The following is an 18,940-nucleotide window of genomic DNA, read 5'->3' as shown; positions in this document are numbered from 1 at the left end:
GAGCAACAGTGTGATGGTCTACAAGCTTGCTTCTAGGTTGACTCGGTAGTAGTTGTGTATTTGGCCATAGTTTATGAAAAATCCTCTAGATTCTGATGCTCCAAACATACAAAGCTCGGTAGTTTCACGAAGACCCAGCTGACTTGAAACACATAAGTTGCTCTTCAGACTTGACTCAGTTGAATTACTCAGTTGTCAGCCTGTCGAAAATTACCATGTGCACATGATAATGTGCACTGTTGCACAGAGTTTCTGAAGTTCATTGTAGCAATACTTCGGTCTGTTACTTACTTTCACACAGAAGAGGGACAACGGAACCTTTGAAACCAGTCTAATCCAGGGTTTAGTAAATGTAACTATATGTTATGTAAATAATACTCTGGAAAGTTATAATTCGAGTTTTCATTACAAGATAGTTGGAAATCCCTTAAATTTGCAAAAACATGAAGATAGTATGTTCTGAAGTGAAGTTACTCAGAAAATACAGTGGTATTTTTTAATTTTTAAACTGGTGGATCGTTTATAATTAATCTGAAACTCCCATATTGCAAACTTCTGCATAAAGCAGAAATTTAGAATCAGTTCTTGAGAATAGGTTTTTCTGGCGTATAATACTCATAAGTTGTGTATTTCATCTTTAAATGGCTGATGGGAAGGTAAAATTAGTCTCATAATGTAACCAGATTCTAATGTACATACTGCTCAGCAAAAGGAATTTGTAGTCCTCCAAACTGAATTAAACATCATGTTAATATGTGAACATTTATGCATCTGTGGTAGTAATTATGTCTGCAACTTTAATTGAGATTGTGTGGCATGTGCTGCATTTAATTTGTCCTTTCTGTTCAATTTTTCTCTATTGAGAATTAGGTTTAGAAAATGGGAAGATAAATTAACAACACACCTGTGAATCTGTGTAGTGCAAATGTGAATTTTTTGTTGTGTGGTAGGAATATCCTATGAGGATTTTTTTATTCAGGTTTGCAGCATAATCAGAGAAGTGATAACCTCTTTGACCATCACATTTGAGTGTCCAGATGTTTTAGGAATGGCATATACCAAACACATCATCTGCTTGCAGAATTTTCTACAGATATAAACTGTGAAGTTTGTGCTTAAATGGCTAATGGACCTTAAAGGTTACCTTTTAAAAGAGTTTTTAGGGGGTTTCTTTCAACCTTTTTTTTTTTTTTTTCTAATTACTCCTTGCTTTGGAAGGGAGTTACGATTGTGGATTTGGATGTTGGATGTGGTCCTTGCTGTAGCTCTGTCTGCCTGTTACCTTAAACCTTGATTTCCATGAATCTTTAGTTTGTAGTGGCAGAAATTTGCCTGTTTGTGTTTGTAGCAGTGAAGGCTGGCAGGGAGCACCTCAGACTGTGAGAGAGGGCTTTTGTGGGTGCTGCAGTTCACTCACATGTTCATCCCACGACTGGGATTTGGTTTTCTGTGTCAGAAACTGAAAGAAAGACTTTCTTGGTATAGGGTTCTGAAATTTGTTACACTACTGTTTGAATTACTTTGTCATCACAGTTAGTTGCAGACTGTGTCCTTTGAATGGGGACCTTCTTCATTTTCTTTTGAAAAGCTAAAAAATATATATGAAGCAATTTGCACATGGAAATAAATTGTGGAAACAATGTCTACTGACGGTTAACAGCAGAATAGAAGGGTTCTTATTTTTTTATTTCTCTAGTTGCAAATGAGATGTTTTTCTGTTTATTTGACCCATTGTATCCTACCTAGGTTAAATTATTAAAATGCATTCTGGAGCTAAATTGGCATTTCCTTTTAAATACTCTCTCTGGTAACTGTTTTTTAGTTCTGAGTGAGCTAGAGGAAGATCATTACATGCTTTGCAGTGACCTTGAATAAGTGTCAAACTCCAGGTGATCCAGGGACCAACTTAGCCATTGTCTCCCCTTTACTGACTTGCTGACCAGAAAACTTAGGGCACAACTTAGTGGCAGTGGCTATGTTGTGTAGAAGGCCTCTATTTGTGAGGTGTTTTACAAGAAAATAATCTGAAAAATTATCATTTACTTCCAGAAGTTGTTAATTTTAAAACAATTCCATTGCTGTTTTTCTAAAATTGCTGCACTTTTATCATTGTGTGCTGAGGGGTGGTTGGTTCTCAGGCACTGACAGAGGAGTGTTTATTCCTGATGTCTAAACCACAGGTAGTGCCTCCCAAAATGGTGGGGATGGCAGGGTGGGCACCAAATCATCTGTTAATGCTCAATGTTTAAGTAAATCTCAAATATTGTATACTCAGAAATGTGTCTGATCTAATGTTTGCATGCACATATCCCCATAAGCTGTTGTTTTAGTGAAGCTCTCAGGTCATTGTCCCTGGTATATGAAACACTGAGTTCTGTTCTCAGCTGCTGCATTGTTGGTATAGTTCACTTTTAATGAGGATTTCTTTCTAATTTTATTCTGACCTGACTAGACTACTGACAGTTGCTGTACACCTGTACACTCAAGTGACTGCTTTTTTCATCATTGCTACCCATAAACTGCAGTTATTTGAATTCCAAACTGAATTGGGTATGAGTTTTTGGCTGCTGGTGGCGTCTCCTTTTCTTCTTTGAAATTAAATCTTGTGTTATGTGAGAATAAAAAAAAAAAACCAACATAGAGAAAAATGTGCAGTGCTATACATTAATTTTATTCTGTATTCTGCAGTCACATAGTTCTTTGTGTGTTATTCTTCCCATTATTTGTGTTTCTGTCCTCCAATCCCTGTTCCTTTGCTCCCAGGGATGGTGCTGGTGCGCACGGACGCGGGACAGCTGGTGATGGTGCCCCAGCAGGCTCTAGCCCAGGCTCAGATGCAGGCTCAGGTGCAGACACAGGGACAGGGCCCTGCCAACCTGTCACCCAGGCTTTCTGTGCCCACCACTGGCCCTGTTTTTCGCCTGTCAACAGCTCAGGTATGTCTGGCTTGGTTTCCCTTCCCCCCGGTGCGTTGTGTTTTACTCTGTCTTGCACATCATCAGCTCATATATTGTTGCAACTTTGCCTTAGTCCCCTTTGTGTTGTGAAAATAGGAAACTTAAATGTAGTTTATTTTCTGAGGATTTTTATTTATTTCAGGAAAAAAATCTACTTTATAGAGTCCCTCAAGACCTTATTCAGACTGAGGTGAGGGTAGGAAGCTCAGTGGTAGTTTGGACTGGTTTAGTGAGTGCCCCTTGCTGCTCTAATCAGAAGGACTGTGGTATCCCACTGTGCTGAATGGCTAACTGGGATAACTGGGGTTTCACTGGACATTAGAAAAGAAAAAACCAAGCGCATTCTATACAAGGATTGACAATAATTAACTTTTTAAAATATACTTTATTCAAAACAAAGGTTTGATTCCTTTGGTTCACCTCTGGGTCTGATCTGTCTACAGTGAAAGTTTCGTCTGTATCATGAGTATTCTTCCTTTTTTCTAAGGATTGACAGGATTGCTATCCCAAACTCTTCAGTGGAGTGTGTTCATTTCAGCTCAGACTGATTTAGTTTCAAGGGTGAAGGTGTACTATATTTTAAATTACTTTGAAGGCTTCATTGGTTTAAAAGTTTGTAGGGAGGCAGTTTAGCTTTGGACCATTTGGAGCTAGAGCTGAATGTAGAGGCAAACATTTTTGGATGTTAGTACAGGGCAGCTGTTTAGACAGAGTTTAAAGTATTAGCCTAAGGTCTGTGTTTGCAGAAATGATCAGTAATTCTGAGGAAAGGAGATGAAGAGGGTACCCGTATTATTTTTCAGTTGTTTTATAAGTTGCTTCAAATAATTTTAACAGGTATTTTCCAATATTTAACTTTTGATGACTGACCCACTGTGTGCTTTATGCATGACACCATATTTATGTTCTCAAATATTATTGTTTAACTAAAAACTGAAAACAATGATAAACTTTTCAGAAGAGAAGGAAGCCAGAATAAAATCAGAGAATGGAAAGGAAGTTAATAACAAGAGGCAATCTAAACCACACAGTAGCCAACTACAGTGTAAGTTTTAGAAATGAGTGTCACAGGGAAGACTGTAGCTCAATGGACTGTATCTCAGGAAAGACATAAATGAAAGCCTGGAAACACTTGGAAGAACTTTGTGCTCTCAGAAAAGAGGTAAGTGCAGGATTGGATAAAATTTGTAAAAGAACTTTTTGCAGAAAAGGCAGTAATGTAATGTTTAAATTTGTGATATCTGGAAGGATAAGAAGACTTGTAGAAGCCTTCAAAGAGAAATGTATTCCAGGAAAAAGAAACACAGAGAGAAGCCTGTGTTCATCTAGAGATTTTTTTTTTACTAGTTCCATGGCACCAAAATTGCAGACAAGTTCTTCTTTTGAGTTTGTGTGCCTGTCTTTGGTTGTTTGGGGCTTTCTTTGTGACTAAGTACAATCACTTCTTTAGTGGTTCCTGCAGGCACACGTTCTAACAGTGGGTCCTGAGACAAGTGCACAGTGCAACTGCACAACTGAAGCTGTGGGGTGGGACTGCACCAAGAATATCACCTCAGTCTGTTCAACTGAGTTAGTTTTAGCTGTTTCTCTTCCATGCTGGTAGTTTTTATGTGACTGTAATTTGCTGTGGCCAGCATATAGAATTAAAATTCCCAACAGATATTAACAAATTGTTTGTCATTTGTAAACCTCTGAGGAACACACCTGTGTTGCACATAGAATAGGAAGGATGCAAACGTGCAGACTGACTGCTTGGCTCTGTGCTCAGTGTGCATCCCCAAGTCAGCCTTAAGATGTGTGCACAGCAAATGCTGATCATGTTGGCCTCAGGCAGCTGTCCTCTAGCTATATGAAGCAGTTGAGGTTGTAGAAAGAGTGTAATTTGATTTGATGGATTTATATAAAAGTAAAACCATGAGGATAGTGCACGTTCATGTATTTGTAGAGTCAGCTGAAACCTGGAGGAGTTCAGGTGTAATTGTTCTTGTGCAGGGCCTGCCCAGATAAATACCCCCCTGCATTATAGATCCTACTTTCCCCTACTTAGTGCTAATAAGGTGGTTGAGAATAGAGGAAACCAGCAAGGCCTTATGAATGATAAATATCTTGCAGGATGCAGAAGTTTGATTATTTTTGTGTAGTGGGATTAGAATAATGAGGTTGTAGCTTGTCAGGATTCATGTCCTCTGACAGATCTTTGTGGTAGCTGCCCAAACTGTATTGGATCATTTCTGTATTTGTTGTAATTAACAGGGTTAAGAAATGATTATTATTTTTGTCCTTGGGAAATTCACATTGAACTTCCCTGACTCTGCATGTGATCTGCAGGCTCTTCTTTCCTTGTGACAGTGCTTATGTTTTATATATGTTTGACCTTAGAGCAGTCTTTAAAAATTGTGGTTGACAGCCTTTTAGAACTAGATTGTAAAGGTTTAAATTCTGAAGGTTTGTCTTATCAGAACTAGACCCGAGACTTTTATTTGATTTGGTGAATGGTTTATAACCAGAGACTGTTCACTGGTGACAAATATTATGCTCAGGTTTTGGAAATGTCAGTTATTTGTTTGAGTAGTCATTATAATTAAGCAGTAGAGGGATCAAGTTCTAAAACACAGGAAACTGTTTGCACTGAAAAATAATTTTTTAGGTGAGTTTATGATTAAGCTGTTTTCCTTCACGATCTATTTCTGATGTGTCAGAACTTTGTATTCTGTGACTTAAATTTTCAGGAGAAATTTAAAATTAATCAGAAGTAACATCTTATGGTTTTATGTCTATAAAGTATAATATTCCAGAGTCACTGTGACTGAAACACAGAAAAATTCTGGTGCCATTAGCTCAAGAGAGACAGAAAATAAACATTAATTGCCTGAGTCCTGCAAAGTGTTTTGTGAGATGGATGAACATGGCAGACTGTGCAGTTTTAACCTTTCTCTCTGATGTCAGTGGAATGATCATTATTTTACTGTGCAAAGCTCAAATTTATTACTATGTCTTCAGCTATTTTAAGATACCTTTATTTGGATTAAAATGCAGGGTGATTTAAACGTGTAGATCTTGGTATTGTGCCTTAGTCTCTGACTGTGTTTTACTCTGCTTTTACTTACGTAGAAAATTTGCAGTCTGCCTTAAGGAGTATAGGAAATAGTATCTCATTAAGAAAATGTATGAGAAGAAGAAGAATGCATGAGAAAAAGACATGGCTTTCATGTTTCATAACTACGATGGTTGCTTTTCTTGAGATTGTTCTACTTCTTAGCCAGTGTCAAGTGTCACAAGTTACTCAGCTAAGTGATTGTTTTCAGTGTTAATTTGTATATACACTTCACATAATTGTTGTGTGGAGAAAATGTAGTTAGATGTAAAACACAGGATATTAAATAACATGCCAAAGAAATTGCAAAAGCTGGCAGTTACTTTTGGCAACTCATTAAGAAGTGTTGAAAGTGATAACTGGAGAATATAAAATGGATTATGAATTGCTTTCTTTAAAAATAGAAGAAAGAGTGTCTGAAAAATTGCCCAACTGTTCATCTAAATTTCAAAGTTCTTTGATTCTCTCCCCCTGACAACTGAGTAATTTCTCCATTCTCAAAAAGGGAGGAGGGGAAATAAGACAATGTTTGCGATGTTCTTAAATGAGGTTGCCTCGGTACACACAGAACTGTTCAGGTTCTAAGCCACTTCTGCAGCCTGGCAGCACTGCAAGGCTTTTGTTTCCATATCCCAGGGCCATCATTTGCTAGATCATCTCCTGGATGTTTTGGAGGAAAATGAACCAGGTTTCCCCTGTCAGTTCCTCTGGGTTCAGCAGCTGGGCTGGTATCTAGGACAGTGTGAGGAAGGAGCCACCTTTCTCCAGGAACAATGGAAGCTGCTGAAATAGGGCAAGAGTGGTCTGTTTTTTGCCTGACATAGGGAAAGTGTAGTCTTGTTTTCCCTGAGGAATTCCTACAAGGGCTTAAGTAAAGGCTTTCCTTAAAGATCAGTGGCTTTGTCCTTACTTGTTGCCTTGTTGAAGGTTCAGAAGTCAAATACCTGTATCCTGTAGTATTTAGTTTAGTAGGGAATGGATACAGCTACCCCTCTGCCCTTCCCAAGTTTAAAAAAGAGATGTATTTGGATTGCAGTGCCAAACAGAAAAGTTCAGGATGATTAGGATACAGAACTTGCTGTTCATCCCACAGGACTCTCTCTGCAGGTGTGCAGGGAATTCCAGTCTTTGCATGATAAAAAGATGAACCCTTCAGCTGGGCAGTCAAGGAACACAGTTGATGTTGGCTTAAATCTGATGTTTCTTACATTGTGAGTGCTTGGATTTGTTATTTGTTATTTGACTTCTACTGACTGTAATACCTTTGTCTCATTTTTTGCAGCTTTTAGGAGTAGAGGATGGAGGCAAATGTTTTGTGTTAGGTTCTTGGGAGAAGAGAGGCAAAACCATTTTGAAAGGAAGATTTGGGTTCTTCTTGACTCTGAAGTGGGATAATCTTTGATTAGATGTTTAGTTATGCTCCTCTCAATTACTGCTGTGTAAAGCACGAATAAAATCTGATGGTTTCAATTCCTGGTGGAATTCTGGAAAACTGGCACATGGAGTTAAGCAAGTACCTTGTAGGGAAGGTCTCAGCTGTGATCAGTTTAAGGCTGAGCTCAAAGATGCTGGAGCAGGCACATGTGTCCCTAAAGGATGGAGAGTGTCTGCAGCACAGGCAGGAGCAGTGAAGGGGATTCAGTCACAAGGATCAGAATCTGAAGGTGACAGAACAGTCCAGAGAGAGCAGTGATTGAGAGAAGCACCTGCAATAGAAAGATGTACTTGATATTTTAATGATCTTTTATATTTGCAGTCTTTCTGGTTTCTTTAAAATATTCAAGAAAAACATGAATAGGTGCATGAATTGGAGCTTACAGTAGTTTTAATTTAGTTCAAAGTATAAGATTGTGTAGGACTGTAATGGGGAGATTAATGGTTGAACTCAATGACCTTTGAGGTCTTTTCCAACCTAAATGAACCTACAGTTCTCTAATATTAGCTGCTCCTAGCTGCAGTTTTTCTTGAGTGTTTTGTTTTGTTTAGGGAAGAAATATTGCAAGATATTCAGATGTATTAAATTTTTTTTTCATATTGTGAATACAAATTTGTCTCATCGGTGCAGCTATGAGGGCCTTGTCCTTTTTAACTTGATATCTAAGGGTTTACATGGAAGTACTTGATCTTCCATGAATATTATATTATAATCATCTTTTGATGCATTAAAAAGTGCGAGTCTGTACTGTGATAATGTGGTTGTTTTGAAAAAACATGTTTAATGAAATAAAGATTTGGAGGCTTAAAGCAAACGTTGGTTGGACTTAGATGTGCATAATTTTAATTTAACTGTTTTCTCCTGGTAATTTTAGTTTCCTTCTACTTTTTGGTTGACATTAATTTTAGCTGAATATTAAAAAATCATTAATGTTGCCAAAATTTTAGCTGCTGTAGGATATTCATTAAGGTTCAGGATTTTTAAGAGACGAGCTGTAATTTGATGGAGCTTCAGTTGATCTTAGAAAAATTTTGCTCTGGATTCTTTTATTCCGAGCAGCTCAGGTGGGGTGGGTTTGCTTGCATTACTGTGTTCTTCAGAGATAAGTAAATTCAGAATTTTAAAACTGATTATTAGATTGCATTAAATTTTTACCTCTGTGTCTTGTTTTGAGTCTTGTACTTGTGAAGTTGTGAAAAATAGGGAGGTGCTGCCATCTAGTTTTCCTTTGCTGCCTTTCTTTTGTTTATGTGCATTTTCCATTTGTACAGTTTATGGTTTTTCGTGCCCTTGATGCATTTGGTTCACTGGTTTTCAGTATCTTAATACCCAGATGGGTTTATGTTAATAACCAAATAGCAAAAAATAAGTTGCTTATTTCAAATTATTTTTAATTAAAATTATTTTATGTTAGTTACAGAACTAAAGTGCTGCTGTAGACTAAGAATGTAAAGTGAGTATCATACATAGGTGAAAGACCAATGTTAACCTGGCCCATAATATTTTATTTCAGAATATCTGTTGTTGGAACTTACAAATCAGGTGAAATACGGTATATTGGAATTTTCATGGGGCTGCTGCTGAAAATGGATTTCATTGCAGAGTTTACGAATGTTTTGATTCAAAATGTGTTTTCCAATGTTAGATTTTACATTTTTAGTGATCAGAGAAGGTGGTTATGTGGCAAGTTGGATGGTTTAGTATTTAGATATTTATGCATATAAGTGGGCTACTTAACAATATTTCTGCTCCCAGGATGATTACCAATCCCTGGAGCTTTGTTTTCATTGCCTGAACAGTCCAATAGATACATATCTATGGATTTTTAAGAAAATGACAATTCTAGCTTTGTTTTTTCTTGCTTTAGGCATTTTTCTAACTTCTGCTTTTCCGAATTTGAAGTTTTTGTCATGAACTTCACTGATTCGTTTTCTGTGTTTTGATGTTCACTTTCTGTTAAGTTTCACTTTACCATCCATTTTTAAAATGACCAAAAAAAAGGCTTTTTGAGCTTGTGCCAAATGCTGCATCCCCTGCTCTGGAAGTTTTTGCTGGGAAATACACTCAGTGCAGGCAGCAGCAGCCCAGGGTTTGTTGTCCCATGTGGTGTTGAGAGCAGTTCTAAACTTGGCTGCTGCTCCTGCTAAAGCAGAGCCTTTCAAATCTGAGATGGTTCTCCTAACACACTCAGCCTGTGTGTTCAGCAGTGTTGATATTTTTATGGCAGCTTTTAGCTTTGGTAGTTTTTTTTCTCATTTATTGATTATTATTGCTTCTTGTTTTTCTTACTGGTTTCCACAGTCTTTCTTGCTTTTCTAACAAACGCTTGTTTTACTTCTTGCAGAAATTTTAAGCAAGTAGATAAATCTTTGTTATTGCCTAAGGTGCAGTACCATTATTATCAAATAAGCTATTCTGTGCTGGTTTTGGGGCTTCTTTTGCACATTTGTGGTAGCAGGGCAGGTAGGTTGAAAGATCAGGGAGAGTAAGAAATGTGTGGTCTTGACTTTGCTTTAACCACAAAACTGTTTTTCTTACTTTTCTTCATGATGAGTGATTCTTTTCTGTATAAGCAAACAGGACATTTTCAGTACTTACAAATTATACTGTTTACATTTTTATAGCATTAATATATTTCTAAAACTCAGAAAACACTCAAACATTAGTAAGGCTGTAAAATTAAACATGCAAAGATTAGGAAATGCTATAAAGAAGGTTCCTGAGCAGTCTAACAGTGGCTCCCATGTGGTCATGCAGCATAATGCATATGCACATACTACTGTTATTTTTAATTTCCACAGTGTGTAGGCTGGACAGTCTTAATTAATGAAGAATTACATAATAAGTTTTCTCCATTCTTCAGTGGGTTGCTTCAGGCTTACTTGCTGCACACTATTTAAGCCCCCCTCTGCAGTGGGAATTAAGAACCAAGCAGGTTTTTTTGTGAAGCTTATCCCTATAACAACTTTCTCAACAATGCACTTAAGGGGATTATTAACCTCTTTTTTGTAAGTAGGAAGCGGAGCCTAATTGTCTCAATTTTAAGTATTAAATTAAAAGTGCTGGTTAATTCTTTGTGTTCAGTTTGACTTCATTGTCTTCAGTTGCAGCCAGGAGCACTCCTGGTCACGAACTCCACATGTCAGGTTGGGCACTCATAAACTTATTGCATAAGACTGATTATATACAGTGGATTTTCTGTATTTGCAGGCAGTACTAAGCACTTGAGGCAGGGGTAGAACCTAATTGTAGTGCCAAAATTCAGCTGTTTTTTATCCATCAGATTCTTTGGATGAAACCTCCTGGTTACAGATGGATTAGATACTTCACCAGAGCATGAGAAAGTACTTTGATAAGTATTTGCTTTGGCAGCTGGAGTTTTGGACTTAGAACTGTGGGTTTCTGGAGGTTTTCTTTGGTGGCTCCCAGCTCCTCTGCCTGTCTTGTCTAACTGCTCCCAGTCCTATGTCTTCCTGCCCTGTTGTTCCAAAAGGAGCACCACACATGTGAGGAACACAGCAACATCTCCCTGTTCCACTCAGGATCCTGTGGTGGCAGTGAAGGTTCTACCTCTGTTGTCTGACTTGGTAGAGATTCTGCTGCCAGTCATTTTCTGGACTTGTGTGCAAATGTCAGGTTTTTAGAAGGTTAATCCTTTGGCTCGATTTCACTGTGTTTATACCAGAGAGAAAAAAAATCAAACCTCTGGCAACCAATTGCTCTGCACCTGCCATTGAAGTGCATGTTCTAGATGAACCATGACCAAAGGAATTGAGAAGCAGTCAGTGGGAAGTTTCTCCATGAACTCTTCAGAAGTTTGTCAGAATTTTTAAGTATTGGAAATAAGAGTTTGCTAATGGTGACTGTTATGATGGCTTAATAGCAGTTAGGGCTACCAGCCATGCCTGTAAGAAAGGTTGTATGAGTTAGTTACCCTATAATGATGGGGGGTCGACCCTGGCTGGGTGTCAGGTGCCCACCAAAGCCACTCTGTCACTGCCTCCTCAGCTGGATGGGGAGACAAAATACAGTGAAACATTTGTGGGTCGGGATAAGGACAGGGAGAGATCAGTCACCAGGTACTGACACAGTTTATTACCAATCAAATCAGAGTAGGATAATGAGAAATAAAAACTGAATCTTAAAACACCTTCTCCTCACCCCTCCCTTCTTCCTGGGCTTTCCTTTACTCCCAACTTTCTCTACCTCCTCCCCTGAGCAGTGCAGGGGGATGTGGAATGGGGGCTGTGGTCAGTTCATCCCATCTTGTCTCTGCTGCTGCTTCCTCCTCAGTGGGAGGACTCCTCACACTTTTCCACTGCTCCTGTGTGGGGTCCCTCCCACGGGGTGCAGTCAATCTTTCAGGAATAGGCTGCTCCAGAGTGGGTCCCTTCCATGGGGTCAGTCCTTGGGAACAGGCTGCTCCAGAGTGGGTCCCTTCCATGGGGTCCCAAGTCCTGCCAGCAAATCTGTTCCAGTGTGGGCTCCTCTCTCCATGGGGCCACAGGTCCTGCCAGGAGCTGCTCCAGCATTGGCTTCCCATGGGGTCACAGCCTCCTTTGGGCACCCCCTGCTCCAGTGGGGGCTCCTCCAGGGGCTGCAGGGTCTCTGATCCATCAGGACCCCCCTGTGCTGCAGGGCACAGCTGCCTCCCCAGGGGCTGCACCTCAGCCCCTGTGCCTGGAGCCCCTCCTGCTGCACTGCCCCGGGGTCTGCAGAGCTGTTCCTCTCACATTCTCACTTCTCTTTCCCTGCTGCAGTTTCACAGGAATTTTTCCCCTCCTTTATCAGTGTTACCCCAGAGGTGTCACTGCCACCATCCCTGCTGGGCTCGGCCTTGGCCAGTGGTGGCTCTGTCCTGGCCCTGCCTGGCACTGTCTCTTCAGGACACGGGGGAAGCTTCTGGCAGCTGCTCACAGAAGGCACCCCTTTTGTCCCCCCCCCCCCCCCAAAACCTGGCCATGCAAACCCAGTACAAGTGAGCTTCCAGATTTGACCTTTAGTTTATGCTTCTGCCAGTGTCTGCCATCCCTTTACTTTAGTTTTCTCTGTTAAAAAGTGTCTTTGATTGTTTGAGGCATCTCAGATGGCATTTTAGCATTGCCTATTTTGTTTATAAGAAGTCTTCTGGATTAATAATTAGAAATAAAATTGAATTTATTTCAGATTTTGCAAATTTAAATCTCACCTTGAAGGTCGTATTCTGTTAAAACTGAGTTTTACATCATACTTAGTGAAGCCATGTACTGGAAAACATGTAAAGAGATGTCATGTGTGTTGTGATAAACTTGGCCCTGCTTTTGTGTTAATGTTTGTTCAAATGCTGTTGGGGTATTTTCTTTTCTTCCTTTTGTGTTTGAAAGTGGCCAAGTTTATTGACAGGACTGATTATGACAAATATATGCAAAACACTTGTCAAAAGTGAGCTCTCTTGCTTTGTAGAGCAGAGACAGTGCTGCTGGTACCTGGAGTGTTCCTCAGTGCTGGTTCTACAGTACAAAACACAAGTGCATCACAAACCTGTTTCCAAGGATTTACAGACTAACCTGTGGCAGTTTAAATTGTCTTGGTTTGACAAAGCTGTGAATGCACAATACAATCTCTAAAACTGGTGTAGTCCTGCCTTGACAGTGACAAAATCCTTGGCTGTTCTGATTATTTTCTCTATATTCACATGACTTACTTTTTCAAATGCAGCCTCGTGTGTTCCTTCAAACACAGAGGCAACTTCTTTGTGCACAGCAGGTACAAGGGATTCACTGCCAAGCTTTGCCTCTATTCACATGTCCCGAGCTCTGGGGAGAAGGAATGTAATTTGGGGAGTGAATTTCCAGGACCCAGAGTGTTTCCACGCTGAACAATTCCAGTGTTCTTTGCCCCATGGCAGTGACTTGTTGCACCCTGACACTGGAGTCACTTGTGTTCCCTGTGGGACTTGGGCAGGGCAAACCTGGGGACACTCCCTGCTCCAGGCTGGCCAGGTGTGAACCACATCCCTTCTGAAACCCTGCTGTGCTGCACTTTGAATTTCTGAGCTCTGTATGACAGAGCCAGCTCAGGTCTGTGTGTAACAGCATCCTCCAGTGTCCCCATGGAGATGAGGAGTGGGTTTTATCTATCTCTCTCTCTCTATATATATGCCTCCTGTGTTCATTCATGTTCTACTCTCCTGCCTGTTGATGTCTGAGCACAGGGCAAAAGCCTCTCTAACATTACATTTGTGTATTTAGGAAATGTAAAAATATCTGATGTCTAATAAAAAATAATAGGTACGTTTGAAAATGTGTTTCTTTCTAACCCTCTTGGTAATTTTGGAATTTAATAGCATCCTACCAAACCTCAGCAGTTTTTCTTTAAGGAACATCCTAAATTCTTTTATATTGTTCTAGTGGGAGCTTGACACATTGGGTTATGATTTTTTTAATGTAATGCTGATAATTTTTGTTTTCTTTTTGGTGGATTCCTCATGAGATCTGTTTACAGCTTTCCTTTCGTAGAAAACACAGCTTTTTGTTTCTAAATATTTTTTACCTGTTCTTCTTGAAGCATTTGTGTTGGGAGTCCTTGGAGTGTCTTCTGGCAACTTGTAGCTGTCATTTGAAGATCATTTCCATGATACTTAAGAATTTCTGCAGGCTAGTTCCTTGTTCTGTTTCTCATCCCCTCGTTTCATACTTACCTTTTTAACACTCATGAGTTTTGGAACCACGTTAGTAAACTATTGCATTACTTTGTTTGCAGTTCTCTGGTAGTGAGGCTTTTTCTTCATATCCAACACATTAATAGATTTTACTGCCAAAAGGCTTTTGTCACTATTGATTTTTAAAACTGGGGGTGAATTTAGTCTTCAAGTTGCACAGTTTGCTGTGGTCTGGCACAGTGGAACACATACTTAGTTTGATAATATTATGACAGTGAAATTTTATATTTTAATTATATGCAGTGCAGTTTTCAAGTATGTTCCTCTGATGAATTGTGGGCATTTATTAGATGAGAAAAATTCTCTAGCTCGCAGTCTCACGATGTGGTTGTGGATTTCTGACTGCACATCTTGCCTGGAACTGAGCAGCTGCCAGAAGTGTTCCTGGTTATCTGCTAGTTTTGTAAATCCTCACCTCTGGAAGAACATACTGATGTGAAAGGGGGCAAATACCACAGGTCTGCTGTATTTTTAGGTTGGAAACAGTGGTTATAAGCAAATGAACAAGGTACACAATATTCATATTTATCAGGTAAATATAGTTTCATCCTACCAGTATTTTGAAATTAAAACAAGTGGTCATTTTTACAATGGAGAGAAGAGGTGGGGGTATTTAAACAGGAAAAGCTTATGTGATCCATCTTCCAAAAAACCAGACAATTCTTTCTCTTCAGGGTGATGCTGTTTATTGCCTCTAGGCTGTCTCAGTGTGGAAGGCATCCCTAGCCAAGATTTTAAAAATCTTGAAAGCTTTACATACAACAAAAAAAAGGTTTTGTTCAGATGTCAGGTAGATTTATTTGGTTTGGTTTTTTTCCTCCTTTTTTTCCCCAAGTACAGAAGATTGATATCCAGTAGAGGATGTTGCTGGACTGATTTGTAAGGAATGCTTGGGGCTTTGAATGCCTGCCTGGGCCTCTGCTGCTTTTGGAGATCTCTTAGAGTATACTGGATGTTCTGTGAAGAAGTATTTTATGTAGGTTTAGTAGGCAGTGTAAGAATGTAAAATAAGCAATTCTTTATAAAAATATTAATTATAGAGACATACAAATTAAAATGTAAATCAAGGAAAATTAGTTTTCTCTTGTGAGAAACAATATTGTCCATGATTTATTACTCCATCCACTTAGAAAATTTGTCTTTTCTAAGTGTGTGTTTGAATGTAAATCTTAATAAATGCAAGTTATAAGACACCAGTGTGGTCTCCCTTTTTAATAAGGAGTGGTTCTTTGTCATTGTTGCCATATTGTGGGATGTATTTCTTTCATAATGGTATTTACATTCCTGTAGAATAAAATAACTTTTCTTGAGACGTTTTTTATTTCTAAATCTTGTCCTTTTATATGATTAAAAGAAATTAAAAAACAATTAATATGTTTGCTGCATGAGATAATTTCCTGAGTTGTAGAGTGTGGTACTGAGTGAAAGCCTGTAAGTCAGTCATTTTCCTTTGTCTGCACTTCACATTCCAGTCGCTGTCTGGTTACAGAGCGTTTGTTCTCTGACAAAGGTTCTCCAAATGCTTAGACTTCATTTCTATGCAAGTTAGTTTCCATATAATTCAATCTGAAATTATTTTCAAGATGTTTTTCTGCTCTCTGAATTTTCTCTCCATATTAATTTTCTTCAAGAAAAAGCAGTGGAACAGGCCAGTAAATACCGAGGGGACCAATACGTGGTACTGGCAATGATGAACTCAAATATTGATGAATACTGACTTGTAAATATGACAACTGAACTAATACATCAATTTTTTGCAGGTCACATCTGTTTTTTCTGATCTTTTCCTTGTAGCTGTACGAGCAATAGCTTTTAGGAGAAATACTAAAAACTTATTGAATGTAAGAGCTCATTTCTCCATTATTTGTGAACATATATTTAAGAACACATTACTGGGTTTGGGTTTTTGTGTTCTTTTCAGCGCTAATAATGATTATTCTTATAATCACTCTTATTAAAGAGCCTTGGAGATCAAGCTACCGAGGAGAGGGAATCAAATAAACGGCTGTTTTTCCTCTCTCAGCAGCCCACGTCCGTGGCCGCGCCCGCCGTGCGCCTGGGGCTGCCCGTGCAGGCCAAGGTGGTGCCACCGCCGGCTGCGCCTGCCAGTGCCGCCGCCACGCTGCCAGGGGGGGCTGTGCTGGCACACACCACGGTGAGAGGGGACACTCCGCTGCAGATGGGGCAGGAAAAGGGGCAGGGCTGGTGGCATACAGCCAGGAGCCTTTCGGGGGTACAGAAAGCAGTAGGACAAGGAATAACGAGTTTGGACTGGAGGAGCGGGAGTTTAGGTTTGATCTACGGGTGAAATCCTTCCCTGGGAGGGTGGGGAGACCCTGGCACAGGCTGCCCAGAGAAGCTGTGGCTGCCCCATCCCTGGAAGTGTCCAAGGCCAGGTTGGATGGGGCTCGGAGCAACCTGGGCTGGTGGGAGTTGTCTCTGCCCATGGCAGGGGGTGAAATGAGATGAGCTTTAAATTTCTTTCCCACCCATTCCATGATTTTGCAACACTGTTCTCTGGAATTTCATTTTAAGAGAAGAAATGAATGTTTAATACTGATGGACAATAATAGAAGCTCATTTGTGTAGCATTTTTCTGACAGTCATTTAAAAATTTCCAGGGGGTGGAACAAGGTGAGCTTTAAGTTCCCTTCCAACCCAAACCATTCCACGATTCTATGATTTACATGGGTTTTTGGAAAGTGAATTTTAATGTTCATATCTTTCCTTTTATTGCCAGTGTAATCCCAGAAATTAATAATGAATGTAGAGTCAGACTTTATTACGCAGGTCCTGAGGGATAGCCTAGACCTTATTTTCTACCATTTCCCTAGATGATAACAAGATTGAGGGTAGTATAGATTGAGTTTTTTTAAAGAAAAAACTCCAGTGCGGTGGAGTTGTAGATCCTATTTCAGTGGTGGACATGCTGCACTGAGGTGGAGTCTGCATGTGCCCAGCTGGCCCAGGACAGCTTTGTTCACCAGGGCTGTGCACTGGTGCAAAAGTGCTGGCTCAGACTGGCCTGGGAAGCTGCCTTAGTGCATTTGTGTCCTCTGGATCTGGGCTGTCACTGTAACTGTGGGATGGATAGCTGTAAACCTGATGGCACAGCCACAGATCGTTGGGAACGGACTTGTTCATATTAAGGGCCAAATCTACAGAAAGTTGAGTTACTGAAGTTACACCATCATAGTAATCTTAAAGGTTTGGGTGCTGGCAACTAATTTTATAGTGGTACATTTATTTTTGTAATAAAAGAGACTTTAAATGAGGACTTGCACTGGTCAGGAAAGGGTGTCAAAATTAGGATTATAATAAATAGATGAAATCAGTGGTTTTATTTTGTCAGTAAGGCTGTGTTTGAAAGGAAACGAGTTTTTCCTTTCAGGAACTTTAAGGCTGAGTAAAACAATTAAAAGAAGATACTTACCTGTTTTTTCAATCTGAAATGTCAATAGGTATCAGTAGCTACGACAAGTGCTCAAAATCTGTTCAAGACAACAGTAGCAACTGGAACTTCAGCTTCTCAACAACCTGCAGTGATCACTGGTGGGCAGAGTCAAGGTTCAGCACAAAGCCAGGGTCAGCCTCGGCTGCCGCTGCCACCTCACACGGCAGCACCAGTCCCAGCACAGCCCCTGGTCATCCCCAGCTCTCCTGTGCCTGGAACTACAGTTGTGTCGCAGGCAAGTGGTGAAATACTGCACACATGGTTTTCTTAGTGCTTTGGGAGCTTCTGGGGTCTGTTCAGAAGCAGGAAGAGCTTTTTCTTCCTGCAAGCATACATCCTGTGGTGGAACAAATGCTTGACAAGCAAGAAAACCCTTCCCGTCATTTCAGCTAAATGGGAGGCAAATTCTGAGAGGGAGGAAGAACACTTGTGGTTGGCTTTCCCCATCCTGCCATGGATGTGTCAGTAGGGAAAGAACTGTTTCTGTAGACTCAACAATCAGGCCTTTTAGTCTGTGGACTTCATTATTATCCTGTTGCTGGGCCTCAGAACTATGGTATGTCAAAGTGTGATGTTTCCGTTTTTTGGAGCAATTACACCATATAAAAATAATGGCTTGTTTCCCTGCTGATGAGAAAAGCTTAGATGTGATGATATTTGAAGACTGATTTCTGATTTGATTTTACTGCTGCAGCTGCTTTGTACAAAAATATACTGAATAAATAATTGAACAAATTAGGATAGCTTGGGGAACGTTTGTACATTGCGTAGCGGGCATCTCAAAGGGGAATGCATCTCCAACAAATTGTTGTGTTACTTCTCATATTTAAGGTTATTTTTATCAAAGCAGCCTGTAAAATATAAAATATATTTATTTCATTGCTTTTTGTTTTTATTTGCGAGCTGTGATGTTCAGTTATGTGAAGAAGTGAAGAAAATATCAGGTAACTTGCAGCCATAGCAAAACAGCTGCAGATTTGTTTCACATATGCCCTGTCTGAATTTTAAAAAGTGTCATCATTTTCCTTATTTGTGGTGGTCAGAGCATGCATTGATCCTGATGCAAAAGTAGCATGGATCTGATATTTGTTTTCTTTGGCTTTTGCAGGAAATGCAAGAGAATGTGAAAAAATGCAAAAACTTTTTAGCTACCCTTATAAAACTTGCTTCTCATAATTCACCATCTCCAGAAACGTCCCGCAATGTGAAAGCTCTGGTTCAAGATTTGTTGGTAAATATTTAGTTATCTTTTCTTTTGTCAGTTATCTGTTAAACTTGTTATTTACATAGGCTGAAAACT

At 39.7% G+C, this 18,940-nt stretch overlaps 1 protein-coding gene across 1 annotated transcript in view; it reads left to right on the top strand.

Moving 5' to 3' along the window:
- The window catches only part of LOC116793231 (transcription initiation factor TFIID subunit 4-like), a 145,720-nt gene that overhangs the window by 1,805 nt on the left and 124,975 nt on the right, over window positions 1-18,940 (top strand). The window contains exons 2-5 of the mRNA XM_032700919.1: window positions 2,764-2,936; window positions 16,210-16,341; window positions 17,648-17,875; window positions 18,749-18,871. Coding sequence (XP_032556810.1) covers window positions 2,764-2,936; window positions 16,210-16,341; window positions 17,648-17,875; window positions 18,749-18,871 — 656 coding nt within the window. The remainder of the gene's footprint in view (window positions 1-2,763; window positions 2,937-16,209; window positions 16,342-17,647; window positions 17,876-18,748; window positions 18,872-18,940) is intronic.

This window comes from Chiroxiphia lanceolata, chromosome 13, assembly GCF_009829145.1.
Source record: "Chiroxiphia lanceolata isolate bChiLan1 chromosome 13, bChiLan1.pri, whole genome shotgun sequence".
NCBI lineage: Eukaryota > Metazoa > Chordata > Aves > Passeriformes > Pipridae > Chiroxiphia > Chiroxiphia lanceolata.
The sequence above is the reverse complement of the archived record's forward strand: the minus strand, read 5'-3'. Positions and strand labels throughout refer to the sequence as shown.